Source organism: Pistacia vera, unplaced genomic scaffold (genome assembly GCF_008641045.1).
Source record: "Pistacia vera cultivar Batoury unplaced genomic scaffold, PisVer_v2 Contig328, whole genome shotgun sequence".
In the NCBI taxonomy this organism is placed as follows: domain Eukaryota; kingdom Viridiplantae; phylum Streptophyta; class Magnoliopsida; order Sapindales; family Anacardiaceae; genus Pistacia; species Pistacia vera.
The window spans coordinates 455,803-478,982 of record NW_022196144.1 but is presented as its reverse complement, the minus strand read 5'-3'; the positions used below and the strand labels follow the sequence as shown (position 1 = coordinate 478,982).

General features: G+C 37.0%; 2 protein-coding genes across 2 annotated transcripts; both read left to right on the top strand.

Annotated features, from left to right (window-relative positions):
• Positions 1 to 7,091: 7,091 nt before the first annotated feature.
• Positions 7,092 to 9,204, top strand: LOC116137485 (aluminum-activated malate transporter 9-like). Its single transcript, XM_031423175.1, has 5 exons — positions 7,092 to 7,279; positions 8,180 to 8,317; positions 8,426 to 8,695; positions 8,812 to 8,948; positions 9,043 to 9,204. The coding sequence occupies exons 1-5, from the start codon at positions 7,117 to 7,119 to the stop codon at positions 9,202 to 9,204; spliced, it is 870 nt and encodes a 289-aa protein (XP_031279035.1). The 5' UTR covers positions 7,092 to 7,116.
• Positions 9,205 to 17,689: 8,485 nt separating this feature from the next.
• Positions 17,690 to 22,514, top strand: LOC116137494 (aluminum-activated malate transporter 9-like). Its single transcript, XM_031423187.1, has 6 exons — positions 17,690 to 18,252; positions 19,153 to 19,290; positions 19,399 to 19,668; positions 19,785 to 19,921; positions 20,016 to 20,162; positions 21,550 to 22,514. The coding sequence occupies exons 1-6, from the start codon at positions 17,901 to 17,903 to the stop codon at positions 22,234 to 22,236; spliced, it is 1,731 nt and encodes a 576-aa protein (XP_031279047.1). The 5' UTR covers positions 17,690 to 17,900; the 3' UTR covers positions 22,237 to 22,514.
• The last annotated feature ends 666 nt before the right edge of the window (positions 22,515 to 23,180 follow it).

Genomic DNA, 23,180 nt, shown 5'->3' with positions numbered 1-23,180 from the left:
CTTAGAGAACGGTTGTTAATATTGTTGGTCATAGACCGTAGGGTTTGCCTTGTTTCGGAAGCCTTATCGAGGTTGAAAAATTAGTCGAGGTGCACGTAAGTTGGCCCGAATACCCCCGGTAACAAAAAAAAAAAAATTATATTAATGAAAAGATAAATTATCTTCAATATTAATACAAATGTTATATTAAATATGTTTGATTATCAAATAAATTGGTAGATATATTATATTGTTATGTTTGATTAGAATGAATAAATGGGTATAATATATAAATTATTGAATTGACCTTCTTCTTTTTTAAAAATAATAATAATATTATTATTATTATTATTATTTTTTTAACCTCTTATATTTGAGAGTTTGCTAAAACACCCCAACCACAATAAAAGTTTAAAAATTAGCCAAAACACCCTTAGCCACCTAAGACGACTATTGTTTGTCGGCTATGGTTGACAGTCATCGAAAAGGCACATGATCGACCAGATCTGGCTGGCATCAATCTAGTCGTTCCCTATAGATCTGGCAAAAAAGAAACCGCTCTAGCAACGGTCAGCGATGGTGGTTGGCAATCGGTAGTGGTGGCCAGATCTGGCTGTGGTCTTGGGTAATTTGGTTGAAGTACAGGGGTAATAATGTCTTAAAAATCTTGTGTATAAGGCTAAAATTGTCCTTGAAAATTCTTATAAATTGTTTAGATAACAAGGGCGTTACTGTCCTAAGATTATATTTATAAAGGATAAAATTGTAACAAATGTGAGATTACCAAGTCATCTCAGAATACCTAAGAAAATGATGGTATTCAGATTACCATCTATATAACCAACAATGATTACTATTGATATTAAAGAACTACTGGAATCTTATATTACAATCAAATATGATAATGTCAGTAATGTAAGATGTCATTACTAGAGTAAGGAGGGATAACGCCCAACCAAACAGTGCCTAAAAGCTATATGTGTTAACCCAAGCACGACAAGAGCATATTTACTTAAGCTATAAGTTCCAAGTGATTCATTTTTTTGGTTTTCATTAAAGCCAAACCATAGTTGACTAAAGTATATTTCTTTAAAGAGTAAACAACATATTCCTAGAGGTTTAGCGAAATCTTAAGTTGATACCCCTGGTTTTATTTATTTTGGATACTCACCTTTAAAGTAACATAGTTATTGACTATTGGGTTGTGATATATGTTATTACTAAACTGCCTTTCACCCCTAAAGGTGGAAAAGTTACCCGCCCGGCTCGCGGTGGGTTACGAAGTTTGGCGGGCCGGGCCTAACCCGCCCGCCAACAACCTGGCCTGCCATTTTGGAGAAAATGGCTAGCCTAGCCTGGCCCGCCAACCCTAACCCGCCGGGTTAGGCGGCGGTCCGGGTCGGGTTAGCCCGATTTTTTTTTTTTTTGTTTTTTAATTTAACTTTTCAAATAAATAATTATAAATATAATTGTTTTCAGTTAACTTTTCAAATATCAATAATTCAATTCAATTCATTTTTTTTTTTTTTGGTTAACATTTCAAATATTAATTCAATTTTAATACAATAAAATTGTAATATAAAAAAAATTAGACTTATTCATTTATCAAAAAATAAAATAAGAAATTATAACAATTATTGTCTCGTTAAAAACCTCACCAAGAAAAACCCAATGGGAGAACACTTGTACAGAACAAAAATGCAATAATTGACAATTAATTTACAAATTACATTTTACAAAACACTAATTTGGGGTGGTTCCTAGGACCTCCCTCATCTGTATCATCTATATTACAAAATTGAAACGATTCTACTAAAGTTTGTCGTAACCTCGTATTGATTTTGATGGCGCTCGTTCCCATCTCGAAGACATGTGAGGACTTCAATCATTTTTGGAGCAAGTTTACCTCCTTTCATTTAAAATCCTTCCACTTGCACTAATGTTTTGTTCGGATAGATGGTTGAGACGGAACAGCGAAACACCAAGCAAGTCTTGATAATACCGGAAAAATACATTTTCTGGCTCTCCAATACTCTAAGACATCAAGTGACCTGCTGGAAACTTTCGGGGTTGCCAAATTTTTGAAGTTCATTACTCTGCGACCCCATGGAGGACAGTATATTAGTTGTTTGTTGTTGTTGGTGGTGGTGCTTCTGAAGAGGAGGTTGTGCTTCGGATTCGGGTCCTCTTCGGCCTATTCAGTGCATTCCAAGAGTATAAGTTTTCATTTGTTTGTTTCTTCTGATACAACTTCTCTGGATATTTCGCCTCTTTGCGACTGCGGGTTCACATACCTGTTTTCATATTGGAAATATACTTCGAAAAGACTATTTTTTACCTCTCCTATTTGATTGACATATGATTCGGTTTGTAAATTTTCACTTAAATTGTCAAAACCATTTCTAAATGTGCTAATTTAATTCTGGATCAAATATAGCACCTAAACATAAAGAAAGGAATGGGTTCCCAATATTTCAAAAAAAAAATTTCCATTGCCTTTATTGGTGCATGTAAAACTTCATTATCTTTGTTTTTTTAAATAACTCGGAAATTTTTATAATTGTATGTATTACCAATGGACTAGTAGGATAATACACACCAAAAAGTTGTAAAGTGAACTGGTAAAAACGTTTGGAAAAAGAATGAAATACTTTGCTATCTTCCAATCATTTCTACCAAATAAGGACCTCTATTATTTGCTACAAAATAACTATTAGTATTAGCATAAGGTAACATGAATCAAGCATTAAATAAGTACTATTCCATCTAACAGGCATATCTAATGTAAAAGTTCTAGGAGACATATTTGATTTTATACAAGCTTCTTGAAATTCAACATTTCTTTTATTACTACCATAATCCAAGCTAAAGATTCCCTAATTCTATCAATATTTTGTTGAATTGTTTTTATACCACTTTTTACAATTAAATTAATAACATGACATGCACAACGTTGGTGAAAAACTTCAAATTGTTATAAAAAGATAATTAATTTGAAAAAAATCTATAGCTTTATTATTAACTTGCTATCTAAAGTTAAACTTATCACTTTATCAATAAACTAATCTATCTCAAACTCAATAATTTTATTATAGATTTCTAAACACTATGATCCACTCCATTAATCTAAATTCTAATAAGATTTATTTAATTAAAGTCATTATCAAAAAATGACTAGTCCACACAAATATATCTTGTTTAGCTCTACCATTCTAAATATCGGCAGTTAGAGACACACTAATATGACAAGTATGAAATTTATTTTTTAATTCTAATTTCATTTTTCGAAACAATTTTATTAAATTATTTCTAGTTGCAGTTTTAGAATAACTTTTAATCCTGGAAAAAATGAATTTTGAACAAATCTTTCAAAATATTTATCTTCTGTCATATTATAGGTTGATCAGCTGCAGCAATAATATAAGCTAACTGTTCCCTATATACATCAGAATTATAACGCAAGTAGTACCCATATTAGTTTTTGAGTTTGATTGCTTTTTCTATTTCCATGTTGATAATATGTTTATTAGCATGCCTTTTTAAAGTTAGTACCATTACCTGAATCCTTTATAACATTTCCACAATTTTGCATCTTGCTTTCTTGACTGAACGCCATTTTTTGTCTCGTAAAACTTGTCGAAATGCGCCCAAACGTCTGATGTGGCCTGTCTTCGGTTTCGACGGTAGTTGATGAACCCTCTCCTTGAGATGAGTTGGACGAGGAAGACGATTATGAATGACTTCTAGAACCACCGGGAGCTGTTGGAATCGACAGCATATTTTGAGTTGTATGGATTCTGAGATTGGGATTGGGACAACAGACTATTTGAATCTCCTGCATTCATAGTAAAATCAGCGGGACTAGACTAGGATAATAGTTTTCTTCTCATTGAAATTGATGGGAGAGAAATATCTATCCATTGTAGTTGAAAAAAAAATTGATGTAGAAGAATAAAAATTAAAGAAGAGAATTGGAATTGGAAATTGGAATTTGGAAAATTGGAAATATGAATTGAAAATTGCAAAAACTATAAAAATTAAAATAAGAGCAAATTATAACAAAAAGATTAAGAGAATAAATGAATAATTGAGAGAATAGAGATTAGGAATATGAGAAATGAGAGAATTTGAGTTGTGAGAAAAATATGAGAGTTTAGGGCCAATTTATAGAAAAAAATGGGGAAAGAAAATGATGAAAAAACCCCTCCAACAGCTTAAAACGGCTATATCTCAAGGGTACGTAAAAGGGTAATTAAAAAAAATAAATTAATTTACATTTTTTTAATTTATTTTTCGGCCAACCCATGGTCAACCCAGCGGGTTGGCCGTTGGCAACACCAACCCGGCCGGCCAACCCGCATGCAACCCACCGGGTTGGCAGTCCTCCTCAGAGAGGACAAAATAGCAACCCCCGGGCGGGTTCAACCCACCCGCCTTAACCCTCTTCATTGTGGGCCGCGTTAGGGTTGACCCACCTAACCCGGCCCATTTGTTCCACCTCTATTCACCCCATTCCAAGCCACCACCACAGCCCATTCTAAACCACTCTATCCCAAACCACCACCACCCATCCAAACCACCACTACAGCTGGCCAAACCACCCAATTCCAATCCCACAGCATGGCCAAACGACCTCATTCCAAACCACCACTACGCGGCCAAACCACCCAATTCCAAATCCCACAACTGACCAAACCAGCCATTCCAAACCACCACTATGCTGGCAAACCACCCAAATCCAATCCCACTCACGGCCAAACCACCCATTCCAAATCCCACCCCACTAAAATCACACCATTTTAATAAAAAACAAACTAAAAACAAATACAAAATAAACCCTAGGGAGAAGGGCTTCAATTGCATTGAAAGGTGAGAAATCGGGATGGAAATCATGGGGTTATTGGAGAGGGCTCTTTGATGAGTCAAATGTTGGGCTTGATGAAGATTTTCGGTGATGTTTGGCCAAAAAGAAGCTGCGGAGTGCGACACTTGAGCGAAGGATGACGAAGAAAAAGGGAGTCAAGATGGTTGGGGGGGGGGGGGGGGGGGGGGCACGGTGGGTTGTGCGTTGGGATGGTGAGGTGCTGGGAAGTCTAAAAATGGGGTAGGGGCAATTTTTGTCTCTGAAAAGTGCTAGAAAACGATCAAGGATGACTGGTGAACGACGAGCTAGTGTGGCTAGGGGGTGATGGCATTTTGATAAGGGTGGGGGGATGAAGCTGACGGTAGTGGAGGGAAAAAGAAGAAGATGGGAGGAAGAGGCAGAGATAAGGAAGAAATAGGAAGGGGAGAAGAAGAAGAAGATGGGAGGAGGAGGCGGAGATAAGGAAAAATTGGGAAGGGAAGAGAAAGAAAAAAAATGACTATTTTAGCCCTTAATTGTTAAAATAAAGATGGGTATTTGAAATAAATAAAATCATGGGTATTAACTTGAGATTTCCTAAATATCAGTAGGAATATGTCGCTTACTCTTTTTAAATTATAAGTTTCAGGTCGATGGATTGATATGATTTGTCTCTTGATTTAATGTGACTGTTTTTTTATTTTCATTAAAGCCAAAACCATAGTTGACTAAAGTATATTTCTTTAAATTATAAGTTTTAGGCTCATGGACTGATACGATTTGTCTCTTGATTGATACGAAGATGTTGGTTCACAACTATCTTTCACTAGTATTTGTTTACAAATAGCATTATTCTCTAAGTCGGTTTAATGATCCCAGTTATCGGTATTATATATAAAGTCATGTGGGAGGCCAAGTAAAGGGAGGGTTATTAACAAGATGTACCAATATCTTGTTAAAAATTAGATTAGAAGGTCAAGTTACATTCAATGCTAGACTTTAAGGTTGATGATTTAAGAAATTAAGATTCAATTTTGTTTCTGATTAGGTGGTAAATTGTGGGATGTTAACAAAATTAACCTGTTTTTAACCTACTTTTATTTATTATTTATCTATAGTAATTATAGATATATTATACGTTACACGCAATTGTATTACTATTACATATGATAGAACCACATATATATCTAATATTTTCTTTACTAGATTTTACCTTAAAAAAAGTTTATCCTAAAATAGAATTTGAAAGCTCCTTCAACTATTGGGGTTAGTTAACCCAAGAGCCTTGTGTCGAATCGTGGGGAGATAATTATTGAGTTTACCAAAAATAAATAAATTTGATTTTAGCTCATTAATAATGATATGCTTATGAATTATTTTTAGATGGTTTAATAGTTTGATAGAAACTCTTGAATATATAATTTAAGAGATATTAAATTTAAGTTTTTTATCGATTATTAATAAGAGTAACAATTGAAATTCTTATTATAATTTTAGAACCCTAAAAAATTAATTAAAATATGCATTAAAGTTACCTAAACTCGCCGGTCATAACAAATAATAATATGTTTATGATATTAGAAAGGTGATATATATTTTCTCATTCCATTTTTTACGAAACTGTTTCCATAAAATAAACACCATCATAAATGTTGTGGGGGGCGACCGATTTGGTTTCAGTATCTGTAATTACAGGAAACTATGGTCATTGATCTCAGTCCGGGCAGACAGAAAAGCTGACACTGTTTAATAAATTATAAGTACGACAATTTTTGTCCACGTGTTCTCCTTTTGTTTTATTAAGTTGGGAGCTTAATGACGCATCTTCTACTATTTTTAGCAACAAACCACATTAATCCCCTGAATTCTAATTTCTTAATTCTTAACTGAAAACGACGACGTTTGACCTCTCTGCCCCACCAGATCTCTCTCCCCATTGGCGTCATTTCTTTCAACGAATCTCCATTTTCTTCTACGGTTCTACCCCAAACAACAAAATCCAAAACAACCTCATCTTCTTCATGTAAAAGAACCCAAAACTCATTTCCCAATTCTCATTTTTCACAAAACAATACCGTAAAGGAAAAGCGTTTTGCTTCACAAAAATGGCGACACGGCTCGGGTCATTGAAGGGGAAGCTGCTCTCGGTTAAGGACTACTCAGAGCTGGGCTTAAGCATCGTTGAGTCCAACGAAGAAGACCCACAGCGTTGTTGTTGCTCGTACGGGGTCATTTGCGATAAAATCACGAGCCGTAGAAAGAGATTGCTCGATGTATTTGGTGGGGCTGTGCGTATGGGCAAGTCTGATCCAAGAAAGATTGTGTTCGCAGCGAAGATGGGTCTGGCTTTGATGCTTATTTCACTTTTGATTTTCTTGAAAGAACCTGTCAAAGAGCTCAGTCGTTACTCTGTTTGGGCTATTCTTACTGTTGTGGTTGTGTTTGAGTTCAGTATAGGTATTGATTTTTCTTTTCTTCTTTTCGTTTCGGGATTGATTTTATTTTGTGATTTTGTTTTGTGGTTATCGTTACTTACGCATATAAAGTTATTTTTTAGGCTTTTCTCTTGTAATTTGTGCATGTCGATTGTCTTTAATCAATCATTTACGTGTATAAATACATGATTAACTTCCAACTATGTGGTTATGGTGTTTATTTAGCTGCTTATATAGTTTTGTGCAATAAGCTTATGTATGTTCTGAGCAAAACTGAGAACTTTAAGGAAAGCATGAGTGATACTGTCTTTGTATTTGATATGGTTATATTATTTTTGCTGATGTTTATTATGTTTCTTGTTGATTTAGTGATTTTAGGAGGTTTTAATTTCTTTAATTATAGAGTTTCAGCTGTAGTGAAGCTGGCTGAGTCATGGTGCTATGCATACAAGATTCATTTTGTGCATTGGATTGGATAGAATTGTACTGTATCACTTGACGGAACTTAGAAGTTGGAGGTTTATCACCGGGATCGATTGAAGTTGAATAATATGATAAATGAAATTTCCACAGCACCAAATTTATTGATTTTTATGTCCGTTCAACCTTTTTATGATTTTTGTATTTGGCCACTAGTTATCTGTGAAAAACTTGCTAAAGAGACAAACAGTTTTTAGGTTGTAATATTTATATTAATCCTTGATAATAACTGCACAATAGAATTGTAGCTTAGCATATTTCTCTTGTTGTAGCCCTTTATCATGTATGATTAATGTATATATATATATATATATTTATAATTTTTACATAAAATATTATCTCTCCTTTATCCAAAGTTGACATCCTATGGCTACCTAATTCCCAACAAGAGTAAAAAATTGTGTTTTATTTTTTCATCGTATATAACCGTGTTTTTGTGCAGGAGCAACACTTAGCAAAGGATTTAACCGTGGGTTGGGGACATTGTCAGCTGGAGGGCTCGCTCTTGCTATGGCAGAGCTGTCAGAGTTAGCTGGAGAGTGGGAAGAAGTTTTAATTGTTATTAGTATCTTCATCATAGGTCTGTTCTTGCATCTGTGCTATGTTATCAGAATGTCTGTGAATTTTGTCTCCAAACCATCTGTTGTCACTTTTGCTCTTCCTGATTTGTTATGTGACTAATTTGCAGGATTTTTGGCTAGTTATGCAAAGCTATACCCTACAATGAAGCCTTATGAATATGGGTTTCGGGTGTTCTTGTTGACGTATTGTTTCATAATGGTATCTGGGTATAGGACAAGGGAATTTATTCACACAGCTGTAACACGGTTCTTGCTCATTGCGTTGGGTGCTGGTGTTTGTTTGGTAGTAAATATATGCATTTATCCCATCTGGGCTGGTGAAGATCTGCACAACTTGGTGGTGAAAAATTTCAGGAATGTGGCAACTTCTTTGGAAGGTATCAGTCTGTTCATTTATTTCTCACTGAATTCATTAAATTGCTTCTCATAACTTTTTTCCCTTCCGAGCTTCCCCCTTTTTATTTATGACTAATGCCCTTGAGCTTCTACTTAGGTTGTATTAACAGGTACCTCAGTTGTATTGAATATGAGAGGGTCCCTTCAAAAATACTTACATACCAAGCTGCCGATGACCCAGTTTACAGTGGCTACAGATCAGCTGTAGAATCAACAAGCCAAGAGGATGCTCTGGTATTCTTATTTCCAATTTTCAATTTATTTCATGAATGGGAATGTTATAATTGTTTTCTCAACTCTTTTTTACATTCCTTCTTCTAATGTATAGGTGGGATTTGCTGTTTGGGAGCCACCTCATGGTCCTTACAAGTCGTTTAAATATCCATGGAAGAATTATGTCAAAGTCAGTGGTGCACTAAGGCATTGTGCATTCATGGTTATGGCGAAGCACCTACCCAGTTTTCGTAACTATCAGGTGGAGACCACATAGCACCTACTCGTTCCTCATTACTTTCGGGTAAAGATCACCCAGCATTACCCATTCCTAATCACTGTCGGGTGATGATCACAAAGCATCAACCCACTTCTAATAAATGTGGGGTGGGATAAAGCATCCACCTTTTTTTTATAAATAACGGGTGATGATCACAAGCATCCACCCGTTTCTACTAAATATCGGGTGATGATCCACAAGCATCAACCAATTTCAATGGCTATTCGGGTGTCACAAAGCATCAACCCGATTCTCATAACTTTGGGTGATGATCACAAAGCATCCACCCTTTTTAATACTCTTCTCATTCACTCTATTCTAGCACTTCTCATTCTTTCTACCCTTAGAGTAGTTGCATCCACAAAGTTCTCTACTCATAGAGCAAGTGCATACACAAAGTTTCCTACTCTTTCTTAGGTCACTTTTCAATGCACATTAATGCCTATGGATGGTTCATCTCCACTAATGCACTTATGAAATGCCAACATGCAATGTTGCAAGAATTAAGGTTATACTCATACTCAAAACTCTATTAGGCATTTCATAAAAACAAGTGCATCATAAAACTCTACTATAACAATAATTCTAAATCTTTCTCTAACCATCCAAAATGGGGAGAAAACCCCCTCACATAGCACAATTCCTGCCAAAGAAAGACACTTCCAAAAGGATTTTCAATATCCTTTAAGTCAATCTCAAACTACCTTTCCAACCCACATGCCACTTCTTATATTTGCAATGTATAAACAACCACAAAGCACTAGAAATCTCTATTTAAGCCTCAATAACATGGCATTAAAATGTATATAACATCATACCTAAGTGGTATCAAAACCCTAATCAAGAAAATTCCAAATCTCAACTTGGGTTAGGGTTTACTTACCTTGTTATGGAGAGACTTCACAACTTTCCTTTCACTTGGTTTGCTTGACTTTCTCTACTCTTAAACAAAAGAACAAAAACCCTCAAAACTCAAATATAAACAAAAACTCACAGACTTCACAACCAAGGCAAGAATCCTTACCTTAGGATGCCTTAGGTTGATTTTCTACCCCAAATCACTCCAAAAGCCCTTTAAAACTCCTTGATCAAAAGAAAGAGAAATTGAGAGGAAGCAAGAGAGGAGAGTGGCGTTGGAGAAGAAGAATGAAGGGTTTGCAATGTTTTAATTCCTTTTAATGAAATTTATACACAAGCATTCCCATTTTGCCTTACTCTTCTTTGGGAATTCTATCTATATCCATTGATTCATTACAAACCACACCATATCAACATATTCTCCATGAAAATTCCTTACATTTTACTCCCCACTTTTCCTGCTAATTAGGGCAGAATGGTCAAATTGCCTTAGCAAGAAAAATCTAAAACTAACAAACATTTTGGTGGCCTGTCACGCGGCGAGGAAACTTCTGTCGCTGTGGCGAAACTGTCCAGCACGCTCCCCGTGGCTTCAACACCTCTTCGCCGTGGCGAAGATTCTTCTTCGCCCCGGCGAAGCTTGAACACTGAACTTCTTCTATTTTCAACAAATTTCAGGGCAAGTCTTCAACATACACTCAATCAAGGTCAACCAAACCATATTACTAAGAAACCCCAAAATAAGAGTAAAGAAGAAGAAACAATAACTACGTACCTCAAGTGGGGCGTACAACACCAAGAGCTTGTGTCAAATCGTGGGGGTGATAATTATTGAGTTTACCAAAAATAAATAAAATTGATTTTAGCTCTTTAATAATGATATGCTTGAATTATTTTGACTAGCGATTGGTTTTATCGAGACTTTTAAATGTATTATTCAAGAGATCTTGAATTCAAGTTCTTTCTTGCTTAATAAGAGTAACTATTAGAGTTTTTATTCAATCTATAATTCAGAACCTAAAAAATTAGTTAAGATATACTAGACTTACTTAGACATGCCGGTTATAACAAATAATAATGGGTGCATTTGGTTTATTATTTTGGATAAGATTTTAGGGATAGTATTGGATAATTAATATGGGAGTATAGAGGTACAATTTAAAAATTTATAAAAAAACCCCCTAAGTTTGCTAATTTAATAAATACCCCAACATGTAAAATGATAAAAATACCCCCACCACCTGTAGTGCCAGATTTGGCCACCACTATCGGAATCTGGCTAAAAATCGTGTTACGACACAGACCGTGGATCTATGTCGTAACGCGTCATTATGGCCTTCTGACCAAATCCACCAGGATCTGGCCGAAAAAGGCCAGATCTACGGCTGCAGTGGCTGTCGATGACCAAAAAAAGCCAACACGACGGCCATTTTGGTCGTCAAAGACGGACAAGATATGGCCGTCGTTTTCGGTCAACAACGGCCAGATATGACATTTTTCGATCACCCCTGGGGATTGACTGGAAAAGGTCAGCAGTGAATTACTATCCAGTTTCGGCAGTAATTCACCATGTAGCATTCTGGCTACTATCGATGGTGGTTGTCAGAATCTGACAAGTATGGGTCACAGTGGTGCTTTTATTAATTTTTAAATTTTTTAGGAGGTATTTAATGAAATAATAACCTTTTGAGGTCTAAAAGTAATTAAAAAAATATAGTTATATTTCGGAATATATGTTAATATTATTTAGAGAATAGGATTAAGATGGATAATAATAATAAGCCAAACATGCTTAATATTGTATGGTATGAGAAAGATGATATATATTTTCTCATTCCATGTTTGACGAAACTGTTTCCACAAAATAAACACCATCATAAATGTTGTGAGGGCGAGCGATTTGGTTTCAGTATCTTTTAAGGAATGAGGAAACTATGGTCAATATAAGTATTTGTCCACGTGTTCTCCTTTGTCGTATTAAGTTGGAGTTAATGACTCATCTCTCTACTTTTTTAGCAACTAATATGAGAGAATGAGAGAATTTGAGTTGTGAGAAAAATATGAGAGTTTAGGGCCAATTTATAGAAAAAAATGGGGAAAGAAAATGATGAAAAAGACCCCTCCAACAGCTATAAAACGGCTATATCTCAAGGGTACGTAAAAGGGTAATTTAAAAAAATAAATTAATTTTACATTTTTTTAATTTATTTTTCGGCCAACCCATGGGTCAACCCAGCGGGTTGGCCGTTGGCAACAGCCAACCCGGCCGGCCAACCCGCATGCAACCCACCGGGTTGGCAGTCCTCCTGCAGAGAGGACAAAATAGCAACCCCCGGGCGGGTTCAACCCGACCCGCCTTAACCCTCTTCATTGTGGGCCGCGTTAGGGTTGACCCACCTAACCCGGCCCATTTGTTCCACCTCTATTCACCCCATTCCAAGCCACCACCACAGCCCATTCTAAACCACTCTATCCCAAACCACCACCACAGCCATCCAAACCACCACTACAGCTGGCCAAACCACCCAATTCCAAATCCCACAGCAGGCCAAACGACCTCATTCCAAACCACCACTATCGTCGGCCAAACCACCCAATTCCAAATCCCACAACTGACCAAACCAGCCATTCCAAACCACCACTATAGCTGGCCAAACCACCCAAATCCAAATCCCACATCCGGCCAAACCACCTCATTCCAAATCCAACAACCACCATCTAAAATCACACCATTTTAATAAAAAAACAAAAACTAAAAACAAAATACAAAATAAAAACCCTAGGGAGAAGGGGCTTCAATTGGCATTGAAAGGTGAGAAATCAGGGATGGAAATCATGGGGTTATTGGAGAGGGCTCTTTGATGAGTCAAATGTTGGGCTTGATGAAGATTTTCGGTGATGGGGTTGGCCAGAAAAAAGCTAGCGGAGTGCGACACTTGAGGCGAAGGATGACGAAGAAAAAGGGAGTCAAGATGGTTGGGGGGGGGGGGGGGGGGGGGGGGGGGGGGGGGGGGGGGGGGGGGGGGGCACGGTGGGTTGTGCGTTGGGATGGTGAGGTGCTGGGAAGTCTAAAAATGGGGTAGGGGCAATTTTTGTCTCTGAAAAGTGCTAGAAAACGATCAAGGACGACCGGTGAACGACGAGCTAGTGTGGCTAGGGGGTGATGGCATTTTGATAAGGGTGGGGGGATGAAGCTGACGGTAGTGGAGGGAAAAAGAAGAAGATGGGAGGAAGAGGCAGAGATAAGGAAGAAATAGGAAGGGGAGAAGAAGAAGAAGATGGGAGGAGGAGGCGGAGATAAGGAAAAATTGGGAAGGGAAGAGAAAGAAAAAAAATGACTATTTTAGCCCTTAATTGTTAAAATAAAGATGGGTATTTGAAATAAATAAAATCATGGGTATTAACTTGAGATTTCCTAAATATCAGTAGGAATATGTTGCTTACTCTTCTTCAAATTATAAGTTTTAGGTCCATGGATTGATATGATTTGTCTCTTGATTTAATGTGACTGTTTTTTTATTTTCATTAAAGCCAAAACCATAGTTGACTAAAGTATATTTCTTTAAATTATAAGTTTTAGGCTCATGGACTGATACGATTTGTCTCTTGATTGATACGAAGATGTTGGTTCACAACTATCTTTCACTAGTATTTGTTTACAAATAGCATTATTCTCTAAGTCGGTTTAATGATCCCAGTTATCGGTATTATATATAAAGTCATGTGGGAGGCCAAGTAAAGGGAGGGTTATTAACAAGATTTACCAATATCATGTTAAAAATTAGATTAGAAGGTCGAGTTACATTCAATGATAGACTTTAAGGTTGATGATTTAATAAATTAAGATTCAATTTTGTTTCTGATTAGGTGGTAAATTGTAGGATGTTAACAAAATTAACCTGTTTTTCACCTAATTTTATTTATTATTTATCTATAGTAATTGTAGATATATTATACATTACACGCAATTGTATTACTATTACATATGATAGAACCACATATATATCTAATATTTTTCTTACTAGATTTTACCTTAAAAAAAGTTTATCCTAAAATAGAATTTGAAAGCTCCTTTAATTATTGGGGTTAGTAAACCTGTAACAATTGCTGTAAACTAATACAAGGCATGCATAATAACAATAGAAAATTGGACCCAAAAACTTTCTTTTCATTATAAGTCATATGTCTTTTATACACAAAGAGTATTGTTTACAAAAAGTCATTTTAAAAGACAAAACATGGGAAACAGTGTAGCTATTGCTCCTCGCTTGCCGACGCCCTCCGACTGCATCATCACCTAGATCCTGCATCCACAAAGGAAAATAATGGGGTGAGCACAAAATAATGCTCAGTAAGTAAAACCCTCTATCTATCTATCCCCGTATGTATTACTCTTAATTCTTTCCTCACACTTTCTGTTGTTTCCTATTAAACGTCATGGCCTCATCTTACCGGAGGTACGGCCAGATGGCGTTCACACAGCACCATCTCACTCTTCATGACAATCGGGTGGGATTCACACAGCACCAACCCGTTCTTAGTGACTACCGAGTGGGGATCACGAAGCACCTACCCAGTTTTCGTAACTATCAGGTGGAGACCACATAGCACCTACTCGTTCCTCATTACTTTCGGGTAACGATCACCAAGCATTACCCATTCCTAATCACTGTCGGGTGATGATCACAAAGCATCAACCCACTTCTAATAAATGTCGGGTGATGATTATAAAGCATCCACCCTTTTTTTCATAACTAACCGGGTGATGATCACAAAGCATCCACCCGTTTCTACTAACTATCGGGTGATGATCACAAAGCATCAACCAATTTCTAATGGCTATTCGGGTGATCACAAAGCATCAACCCGATTCTCATAACTTTCGGGTGATGATCACAAAGCATCCACCCTTTTTTAATACTCTTCTCATTCACTCTATTCTAGCACTTCTCATTCTTTCTACCCTTAGAGTAGTTGCATCCACAAAGTTCTCTACTCATAGAGCAAGTGCATACACAAAGTTTCCTACTCTTTCTTAGGTCACTTTTCAATGCACAATTAATGCCTATGGATGGTTCATCTCCACTAATGCACTTATGAAATGCCAACATGCAATGTTGCAAGAATTAAGGTTCACTACTCATACTCAAACCTCTATTAGGCATTTCATCAAACAACTCAAGTGCATCATAAAACTCTACTATAACAATAATTCTAAATCTTTCTCTAACCATCCAAAATGGGGAGAAACCCCCTCACATAGCCACATAACCTGCCAAAGAAAGACACTTCCAAAAAGGATATCTCAATATCCTTTAATTCAATCTCAAACTACCTTTCCAACCCACATGTCACTTCTTATATTTGCAATGTATAAACAACCACAAAGCACTAGAAATCTCTATTTAAGCCTCAATAACATGGCATATAACATGTATATAACATACATACATAAGTGTTATCAAAACCCTAATCAAGAAAATTCCCAAATCTCAACTTGGGTTGGGGTTTACTTACCTTGTTATGGAGAGATTTCACTAACTCTTCCTTTCACTTGGTTTGCTTGACTTTTTCTCTACTCTTAAACCAAAGAACAAAAACCCTCAATACTCAATATATACAAAAACTCGCAAAGCTTCACAACCAAAGCAAGAATCCTTACCTTAGGATGCCTTAGGTTGATTTTCTACCCCAAATCACTCCAAAAGCCCTTTAAAACTCCTTGATCAAAAGAAAGAGAATTTGAGAGGAAGCAAGAGAGGAGAGTGGCGTTGGAGAAGAAGAATGAAGGGTTTGCAATGTTTTAATTCCTTTTAATGAAATTTATACACAAGCATTCCCATTTTGCCCTTACTCTTCTTTGGGAATTCTATCTATATCCATTGATTCATTACAAACACACCCCCATATCAACATATTCTCCATGAAAATTCCTTACATTTTACTCCCCACTTTTCCTGCTAATTAGGGGCAGAATGGTCAAATTGCCCTTAGCAAAGAAAATATCTAAAACTTAACAAACATTTTGGTCGGCCTGTCACCGCGGCGAGGAAACTTCTGTCGCTGTGGCGAAACTGTCCAGCAGCTTCCCCGTGGCTTCAACACCTCTTCGCCGTGGCGAAGATTCTTCTTCGCCCCGGCGAAGCTTGGAACACTGAACTTCTTCTATTTTCAACAAATTTCAGGGCAAGTCTTCAACATACACTCAATCAAAGGTCAACCAAACCATATTACTAAGAAACCAACTCAAATAAGAGTAAAAGAAGAAACAATAACTACGTACCTCAAGTGGGGCGTTACAAAACCCAAGAGCCTTGTGTCAAATCGTGGGGGTGATAATTATTGAGTTTACCAAAAATAAATAAAATTGATTTTAGCTCTTTAATAATGATATGCTTATGAATTATTTTTGACTAGTCGATTGGTTTTATCGAGACTTTTAAATGTATTATTCAAGAGATCTTGAATTCAAGTTCTTTCTTGATTGCTAATAAGAGTAACTATTAGAGTTTTTATTCAATCTATAATTTCAGAATCCTAAAAAATTAGTTAAGATATACATAGACTTACTTAGACATGCCGGTTATAACAAATAATAATGGGTGCATTTGGTTTATTATTTTGGATAAGATTTTAGGGATAGTATTGGATAATTAAATATGGGAGTATTATGAGGTACAATTTAAAAATTTATAAAAAAACCCCCTAAGTTTGCTAATTTAATAAATACCCCAACATGTAAAATGATAAAAATACCCCCACCACCTGTAGTGCCAGATTCTGGCCACCACTATCGGAATCTGGCTAAAAATCGTGTTACGACACAGACCGATCGGATCTATGTCGTAACGCGTCATTATGGCCTTTTCTGACCAAATCCACCACGGATCTGGCCGAAAAAGGCCAGATCTACGGCCTGCAGTGGCTGTCGATGACCAAAAAAAGCCAACACGACGGCCATTTTTGGTCGTCAATGACGGCCAAAGATATGGCCGTCGTTTTCGGTCAACAACGGCCAGATATGACATTTTTCGATCAGATCCACTGTGGATTTGACTGGAAAAGGTCAGATCAGTGAATTACTATCCAGTTTCGTCAGTAATTCACCATTGTAGCATATTCTGGCTACTATCGATGGTGGTTGTCAGAATCTGACAAGTATGGGTCACAGTGGTGCTTTTATTAATTTTTAAATTTTTTAGGAGGTATTTAATGAAATTAATAACCTTTTGAGGTCTAAAAGTAATTAAAAAAATATAGTAATATTTCTGGAATAATATGTTAAATATTATTTAGAGAATAGGATTAAGAATATGGATAATAATAATAAGCCAAACATGCTTAATATTTGTATGGTATGAGAAAGATGATATATATTTTCTCATTCCATGTTTGACGAAACTGTTTCCACAAAATAAACACCATCATAAATGTTGTGAGGGGCGAGCGATTTGGTTTCAGTATCTTTTACAGGAATGAGGAAACTATGGTCAATTATAAGTATTTGTCCACGTGTTCTCCTTTTGTCGTATTAAGTTGGCAGCTTAATGACTCATCTCCTACTATTTTTAGCAACTAACCACATTAATCCCCTGAATTCTAATTTCTTAATTCTTAACTGAAAACGACGACGTTTGACCTCTTTGCCCCACCAGATCTCTCTCCCCGTAGGTGTCATTTCTCTCAACGAATCTCCATTTTCTTCTACGGTTCTACCCCAACAGCAAATCCAAAACCACCTCATCTTCTTCATGTAAAAGGACCCAAAACTCATTTCCCAATTCTCATTTTTCACAAAACAATACCGTAAAGGAAAAGCTTTTTGCTTCACAAAAATGGCGACACGGCTCGGGTCATTGAAGGAGAAGCTGCTCTCGGTTAAGGACTACTCAGAGCTGGGCTTAAGCATCGTTGAGTCCAACGAAGAAGACCCACAGCGTTGTTGTTGCTCGTACGGGGTCATTTGCGATAAAATCACGAGCTGTAGAAAGAGATTGCTCGATGTATTTGGTGAGGCTGTGCGTATGGGCAAGTCTGATCCAAGAAAGATTGTGTTCGCAGCGAAGATGGGTCTGGCTTTGATGCTTATTTCACTTTTGATTTTCTTGAAAGAACCTGTCAAAGAGCTCAGTCGTTACTCTGTTTGGGCTATTCTTACTGTTGTGGTTGTGTTTGAGTTCAGTATAGGTATTGATTTTTCTTTTCTTCTTTTCGTTTCGGGATTGATTTTATTTTGTGATTTTGTTTTGTGGTTATCGTTACTTACGCATATAAAGTTATTTTTTAGGCTTTTCTCTTGTAATTTGTGCATGTCGATTGTCTTTAATCAAGCATTTACGTGTATAAATACATGATTAACTTCCAACTATGTGGTTATGGTGTTTATTTAGCTGCTTATATAGTTTTGTGCAATAAGCTTATTTATGTTCTGAGCAAAACTGAGAACTTTAAGGAAAGCATGAGTGATACTGTCTTTGTATTTGATATGGTTATATTATTTTTGCTGATGTTTATTATGTTTCTTGTTGATTTAGTGATTTTAGGAGGTTTTAATTTCTTTAATTATAGAGTTTCAGCTGTAGTGAAGCTGGCTGAGTCATGGTGCTATGCATACAAGATTCATTTTGTGCATTGGATTGGATAGAATTGTACTGTATCACTTGACGGAACTTAGAAGTTGGAGGTTTATCACCGGGATCGATTGAAGTTGAATAATATGATAAATGAAATTTCCACAGCACCAAATTTATTGATTTTTATGTCCGTTCAACCTTTTTATGATTTTTGTATTTGGCCACTAGTTATCTGTGAAAAACTTGCTAAAGAGACAAACAGTTTTTAGGTTGTAATATTTATATTAATCCTTGATAATAACTGCACAATAGAATTGTAGCTTAGCATATTTCTCTTGTTGTAGCCCTTTATCATGTATGATTAATGTATATATATATATATATATTTATAATTTTTACATAAAATATTATCTCTCCTTTATCCAAAGTTGACATCCTATGGCTACCTAATTCCCAACAAGAGTAAAAAATTGTGTTTTATTTTTTCATCGTATATAACCGTGTTTTTGTGCAGGAGCAACACTTAGCAAAGGATTTAACCGTGGGTTGGGGACATTGTCAGCTGGAGGGCTCGCTCTTGCTATGGCAGAGCTGTCAGAGTTAGCTGGAGAGTGGGAAGAAGTTTTAATTGTTATTAGTATCTTCATCATAGGTCTGTTCTTGCATCTGTGCTATGTTATCAGAATGTCTGTGAATTTTGTCTCCAAACCATCTGTTGTCACTTTTGCTCTTCCTGATTTGTTATGTGACTAATTTGCAGGATTTTTGGCTAGTTATGCAAAGCTATACCCTACAATGAAGCCTTATGAATATGGGTTTCGGGTGTTCTTGTTGACGTATTGTTTCATAATGGTATCTGGGTATAGGACAAGGGAATTTATTCACACAGCTGTAACACGGTTCTTGCTCATTGCGTTGGGTGCTGGTGTTTGTTTGGTAGTAAATATATGCATTTATCCCATCTGGGCTGGTGAAGATCTGCACAACTTGGTGGTGAAAAATTTCAGGAATGTGGCAACTTCTTTGGAAGGTATCAGTCTGTTCATTTATTTCTCACTGAATTCATTAAATTGCTTCTCATAACTTTTTTCCCTTCCGAGCTTCCCCCTTTTTATTTATGACTAATGCCCTTGAGCTTCTACTTAGGTTGTATTAACAGGTACCTCAGTTGTATTGAATATGAGAGGGTCCCTTCAAAAATACTTACATACCAAGCTGCCGATGACCCAGTTTACAGTGGCTACAGATCAGCTGTAGAATCAACAAGCCAAGAGGATGCTCTGGTATTCTTATTTCCAATTTGCAATTTATTTCATGAATGGGAATGGTATAATTGTTTTCTCAACTCTTTTTTACATTCCTTCTTCTAATGTATAGGTGGGATTTGCTGTTTGGGAGCCACCTCATGGTCCTTACAAGTCGTTTAAATATCCATGGAAGAATTATGTCAAAGTCAGTGGTGCACTAAGGCATTGTGCATTCATGGTTATGGCGTTGCATGGATGCATACTTTCAGAAATACAGGTAATGACATTGCTGAAGTTTCAAAGTTTGACTTGTGCACAAGATTGATTCAAATACAATAGCTGTGTTTATCTTGTTGAATTAGTGTGCAAAAATTAAATGCTCAGGTAGTCATATTCTTTGACTAAGGAATGTTAAAAAGGTCTCTTTTCTCAAGATTGGCTCCTTAGAAAGTGGTTTCCGCATCATATAGCGCTGAGGTTTTTTAACCACACAACCTTGGCTCAAACAACTGGCTTAGGAGGTGATTCATCCTTGAATTATGACCCTGGGCAAGGCTACTGCCTACTGTAGTCTAAACTATCACTGCCCCATGTTTAGATCTATGTAGAGTGCATCACATTTTATATGCAATGAGATCTTATTCCTTCCCTCTCTCAAAGAAGCAAAGAGAGTCACTACTATTATCGTCTGTTGCAACATCAAATTAATCACTGAACACATATCTTTAATTATCTTTTTCCTTCTATCTTGATAAAATTTCTTGAAGTTAACTGATAGGAATTGACTCCCAAATTGATAGAAATTGGGCTGGGCAGTGGTCTTTTTGTGGGCTTGGGTAGAACTCTCCTTGGAAAACCAGCTTGCCAAGGGAGGGTGCCCAAACCCTTATAAACCACATGCCCACCCTTTATCCCTCTCAATGTGGGATCCCAACATTCCCAAACGCTTTGAGACCCAACTCCCTTGTTGGTCTTCTTTCCAGAGAGTACTTGCTCTTGTCGGCCACCCCGCCCTCATCGGCCTTTACTGCCCTACCTTCGGGTCTTACTTCGCCTAGAAGCTTTTCAGGCCCTAGAAGCCTATTAGCAACTCTCCTTCTCGGCCCCTCGGGGGGCCTACTGGGCCTTGCTGCATAGGCTCAAAAGGTGGGGCCTGCTCTAATACAATTTAATAGGAACCCACTCCCAAATTGATAGAAATTGAGTTGGGTAGTGGGCCTTTGATAGAATTGGGCTGGGCTGGGCTGGGCAGTGGTCTTTTTGTAGGCTTGGGTTGAACTTTTCTTAGAAAACCGGTTTGCCAAGGGAGGGTGTCCCAGCCCTTATGAGCCACATGCCTACCCTTTTTTCCTCTCAATGTGGGATCCCAACATTACAAATTCACACTGCTACCCTCGCATCTTTTGTTGTCTGGACAGTACACTCTGCATGGGGTACATTGCAATATCACATATGAACCATGGTTTCATGTGCTGGTAGAGAAAGTAGTTACTGTTTTTCAGTCATTTGGATCCATGACAAGCACTGTTGTGTATAATTGTGTTGTTGTCTTACTTCATGCCTGTAGACCTATTTTGTAAGGTTACTATAAAGCGGTAGCCTCACTTTTCTCTGGCTGGAGTTATCTGTATATCTATTGAACTTTACTATATTTGTATGTATAGGCTCCAGAGGACCGGAGACAGGTCTTTTGTCATGAACTGCAGAGGGTGGGTATTGAAGGTGCTAAAGTGTTACGTGAACTTGGGAATAAAGTTAAAAAGATGGAGAAATTAGGTCCAGTTGACATACTCTGTGAAGTGCACGAGGCTGCAGAAGAATTGCAAAACAAAGTTGACCGAAAATCTTACCTTCTTGTCAATGCAGAGAGCTGGGAAATTGGAACCCGGGAGAAGGCTCAGGGAGAACCCCAGGAATTACTGAACTTGGATGATGAAGAAAACAAAGTGCTAGAATATAAATCCCGTAGTGAAGCTGTACTTGATCTCAGATCAATTACCATACCTAAGAATTGGGAATTCCGTAGCCCAAACATAGATGTGAAGTCCAAATTGATACCTGAAGTTCCCCCTGAAATGCAGAAACAGATATCATGGCCAGCACGTATCTCATTTGATGCTGATGCAATGCCACAATTGGAAAAATCAAAAACATATGAAAGTGCAAGCGCATTGTCTCTAGCGACTTTTACTTCACTTTTGATTGAATTTGTTGCCAGGCTGCAAAATGTTGTTGACACGTTTGAAGAGTTAAGTGAGAAAGCAGACTTTAAGGAACCCATCGATCAATCAGCAGAGGCAGCACAGCCAACTGGGTTCTGGACCAGTTTGCGGAGATGGGTGAAGTTCTAGAATAAAAATAGAAGGATCTTCTTGTTTAGAATCATGAGACATGAAACTCATCAAATCTTATATGGATCTGAGAGCAGCCATTTGGTGGAATCACAGCCAGCTTATGACATCAGTTTCACGAATTTTTAATGTACATTGGTCTCAGTTTCTGAAATCAGAAGACAATGGAAGTTGATTTCGGAACAGCAAAGTTTCTTACACAAGAAATAGTGTACAAACTACTTTTTCAGTCGTAGTTTATCTAGGATAGACTGGTAGATGCAATATCTGGATGACAAATATGGNAGGATCTTCTTGTTTAGAATCATGAGACATGAAACTCATCAAATCTTATATGGATCTGAGAGCAGCCATTTGGTGGAATCACAGCCAGCTTATGACATCAGTTTCAAGAATTTTTAATGTACATTGGTCTCGGTTTCTGAAATCAGAAGACAATGGAAGTTGATTTCGGAACAGCAAAGTTTCTTACACAAGAAATAGTGTACAAACTACTTTTTCAGTCGTAGTTTATCTAGGATAGACTGGTAGATGCAATATCTGGATGACAAATATGGACTAACCAACTGGGAAGTGGAACCTGCAAGCAGAGAGGAAACTTCTGATGAATAAATTTTTTCTCTTGGGATGGCAAGAGAAACCCGGTTACCTCAAATTTGTATGAAAACATTGTAGAATATATGAAAATAGAAACTTTTCGTGGCGCAGAGAAATTTATTTTCCTCTGGTCTACAATCTGTCATGCCATTTTTCTGTCATTCTTTGCTCCTTGGTTTCTCAATTCCTGTTGATTCCTTTTGCTGCCTGCCTGGAATAACATATAGTTCAAAATTTGGCTTGAGCCTGACAAATTGAATAATTGATGGTTTAAATGGATTTGGTTTTAGCTACCAAATGCAAATGCTCTGAAAATCCGTCTTAACATTTTCATTTCAAAGTATTTT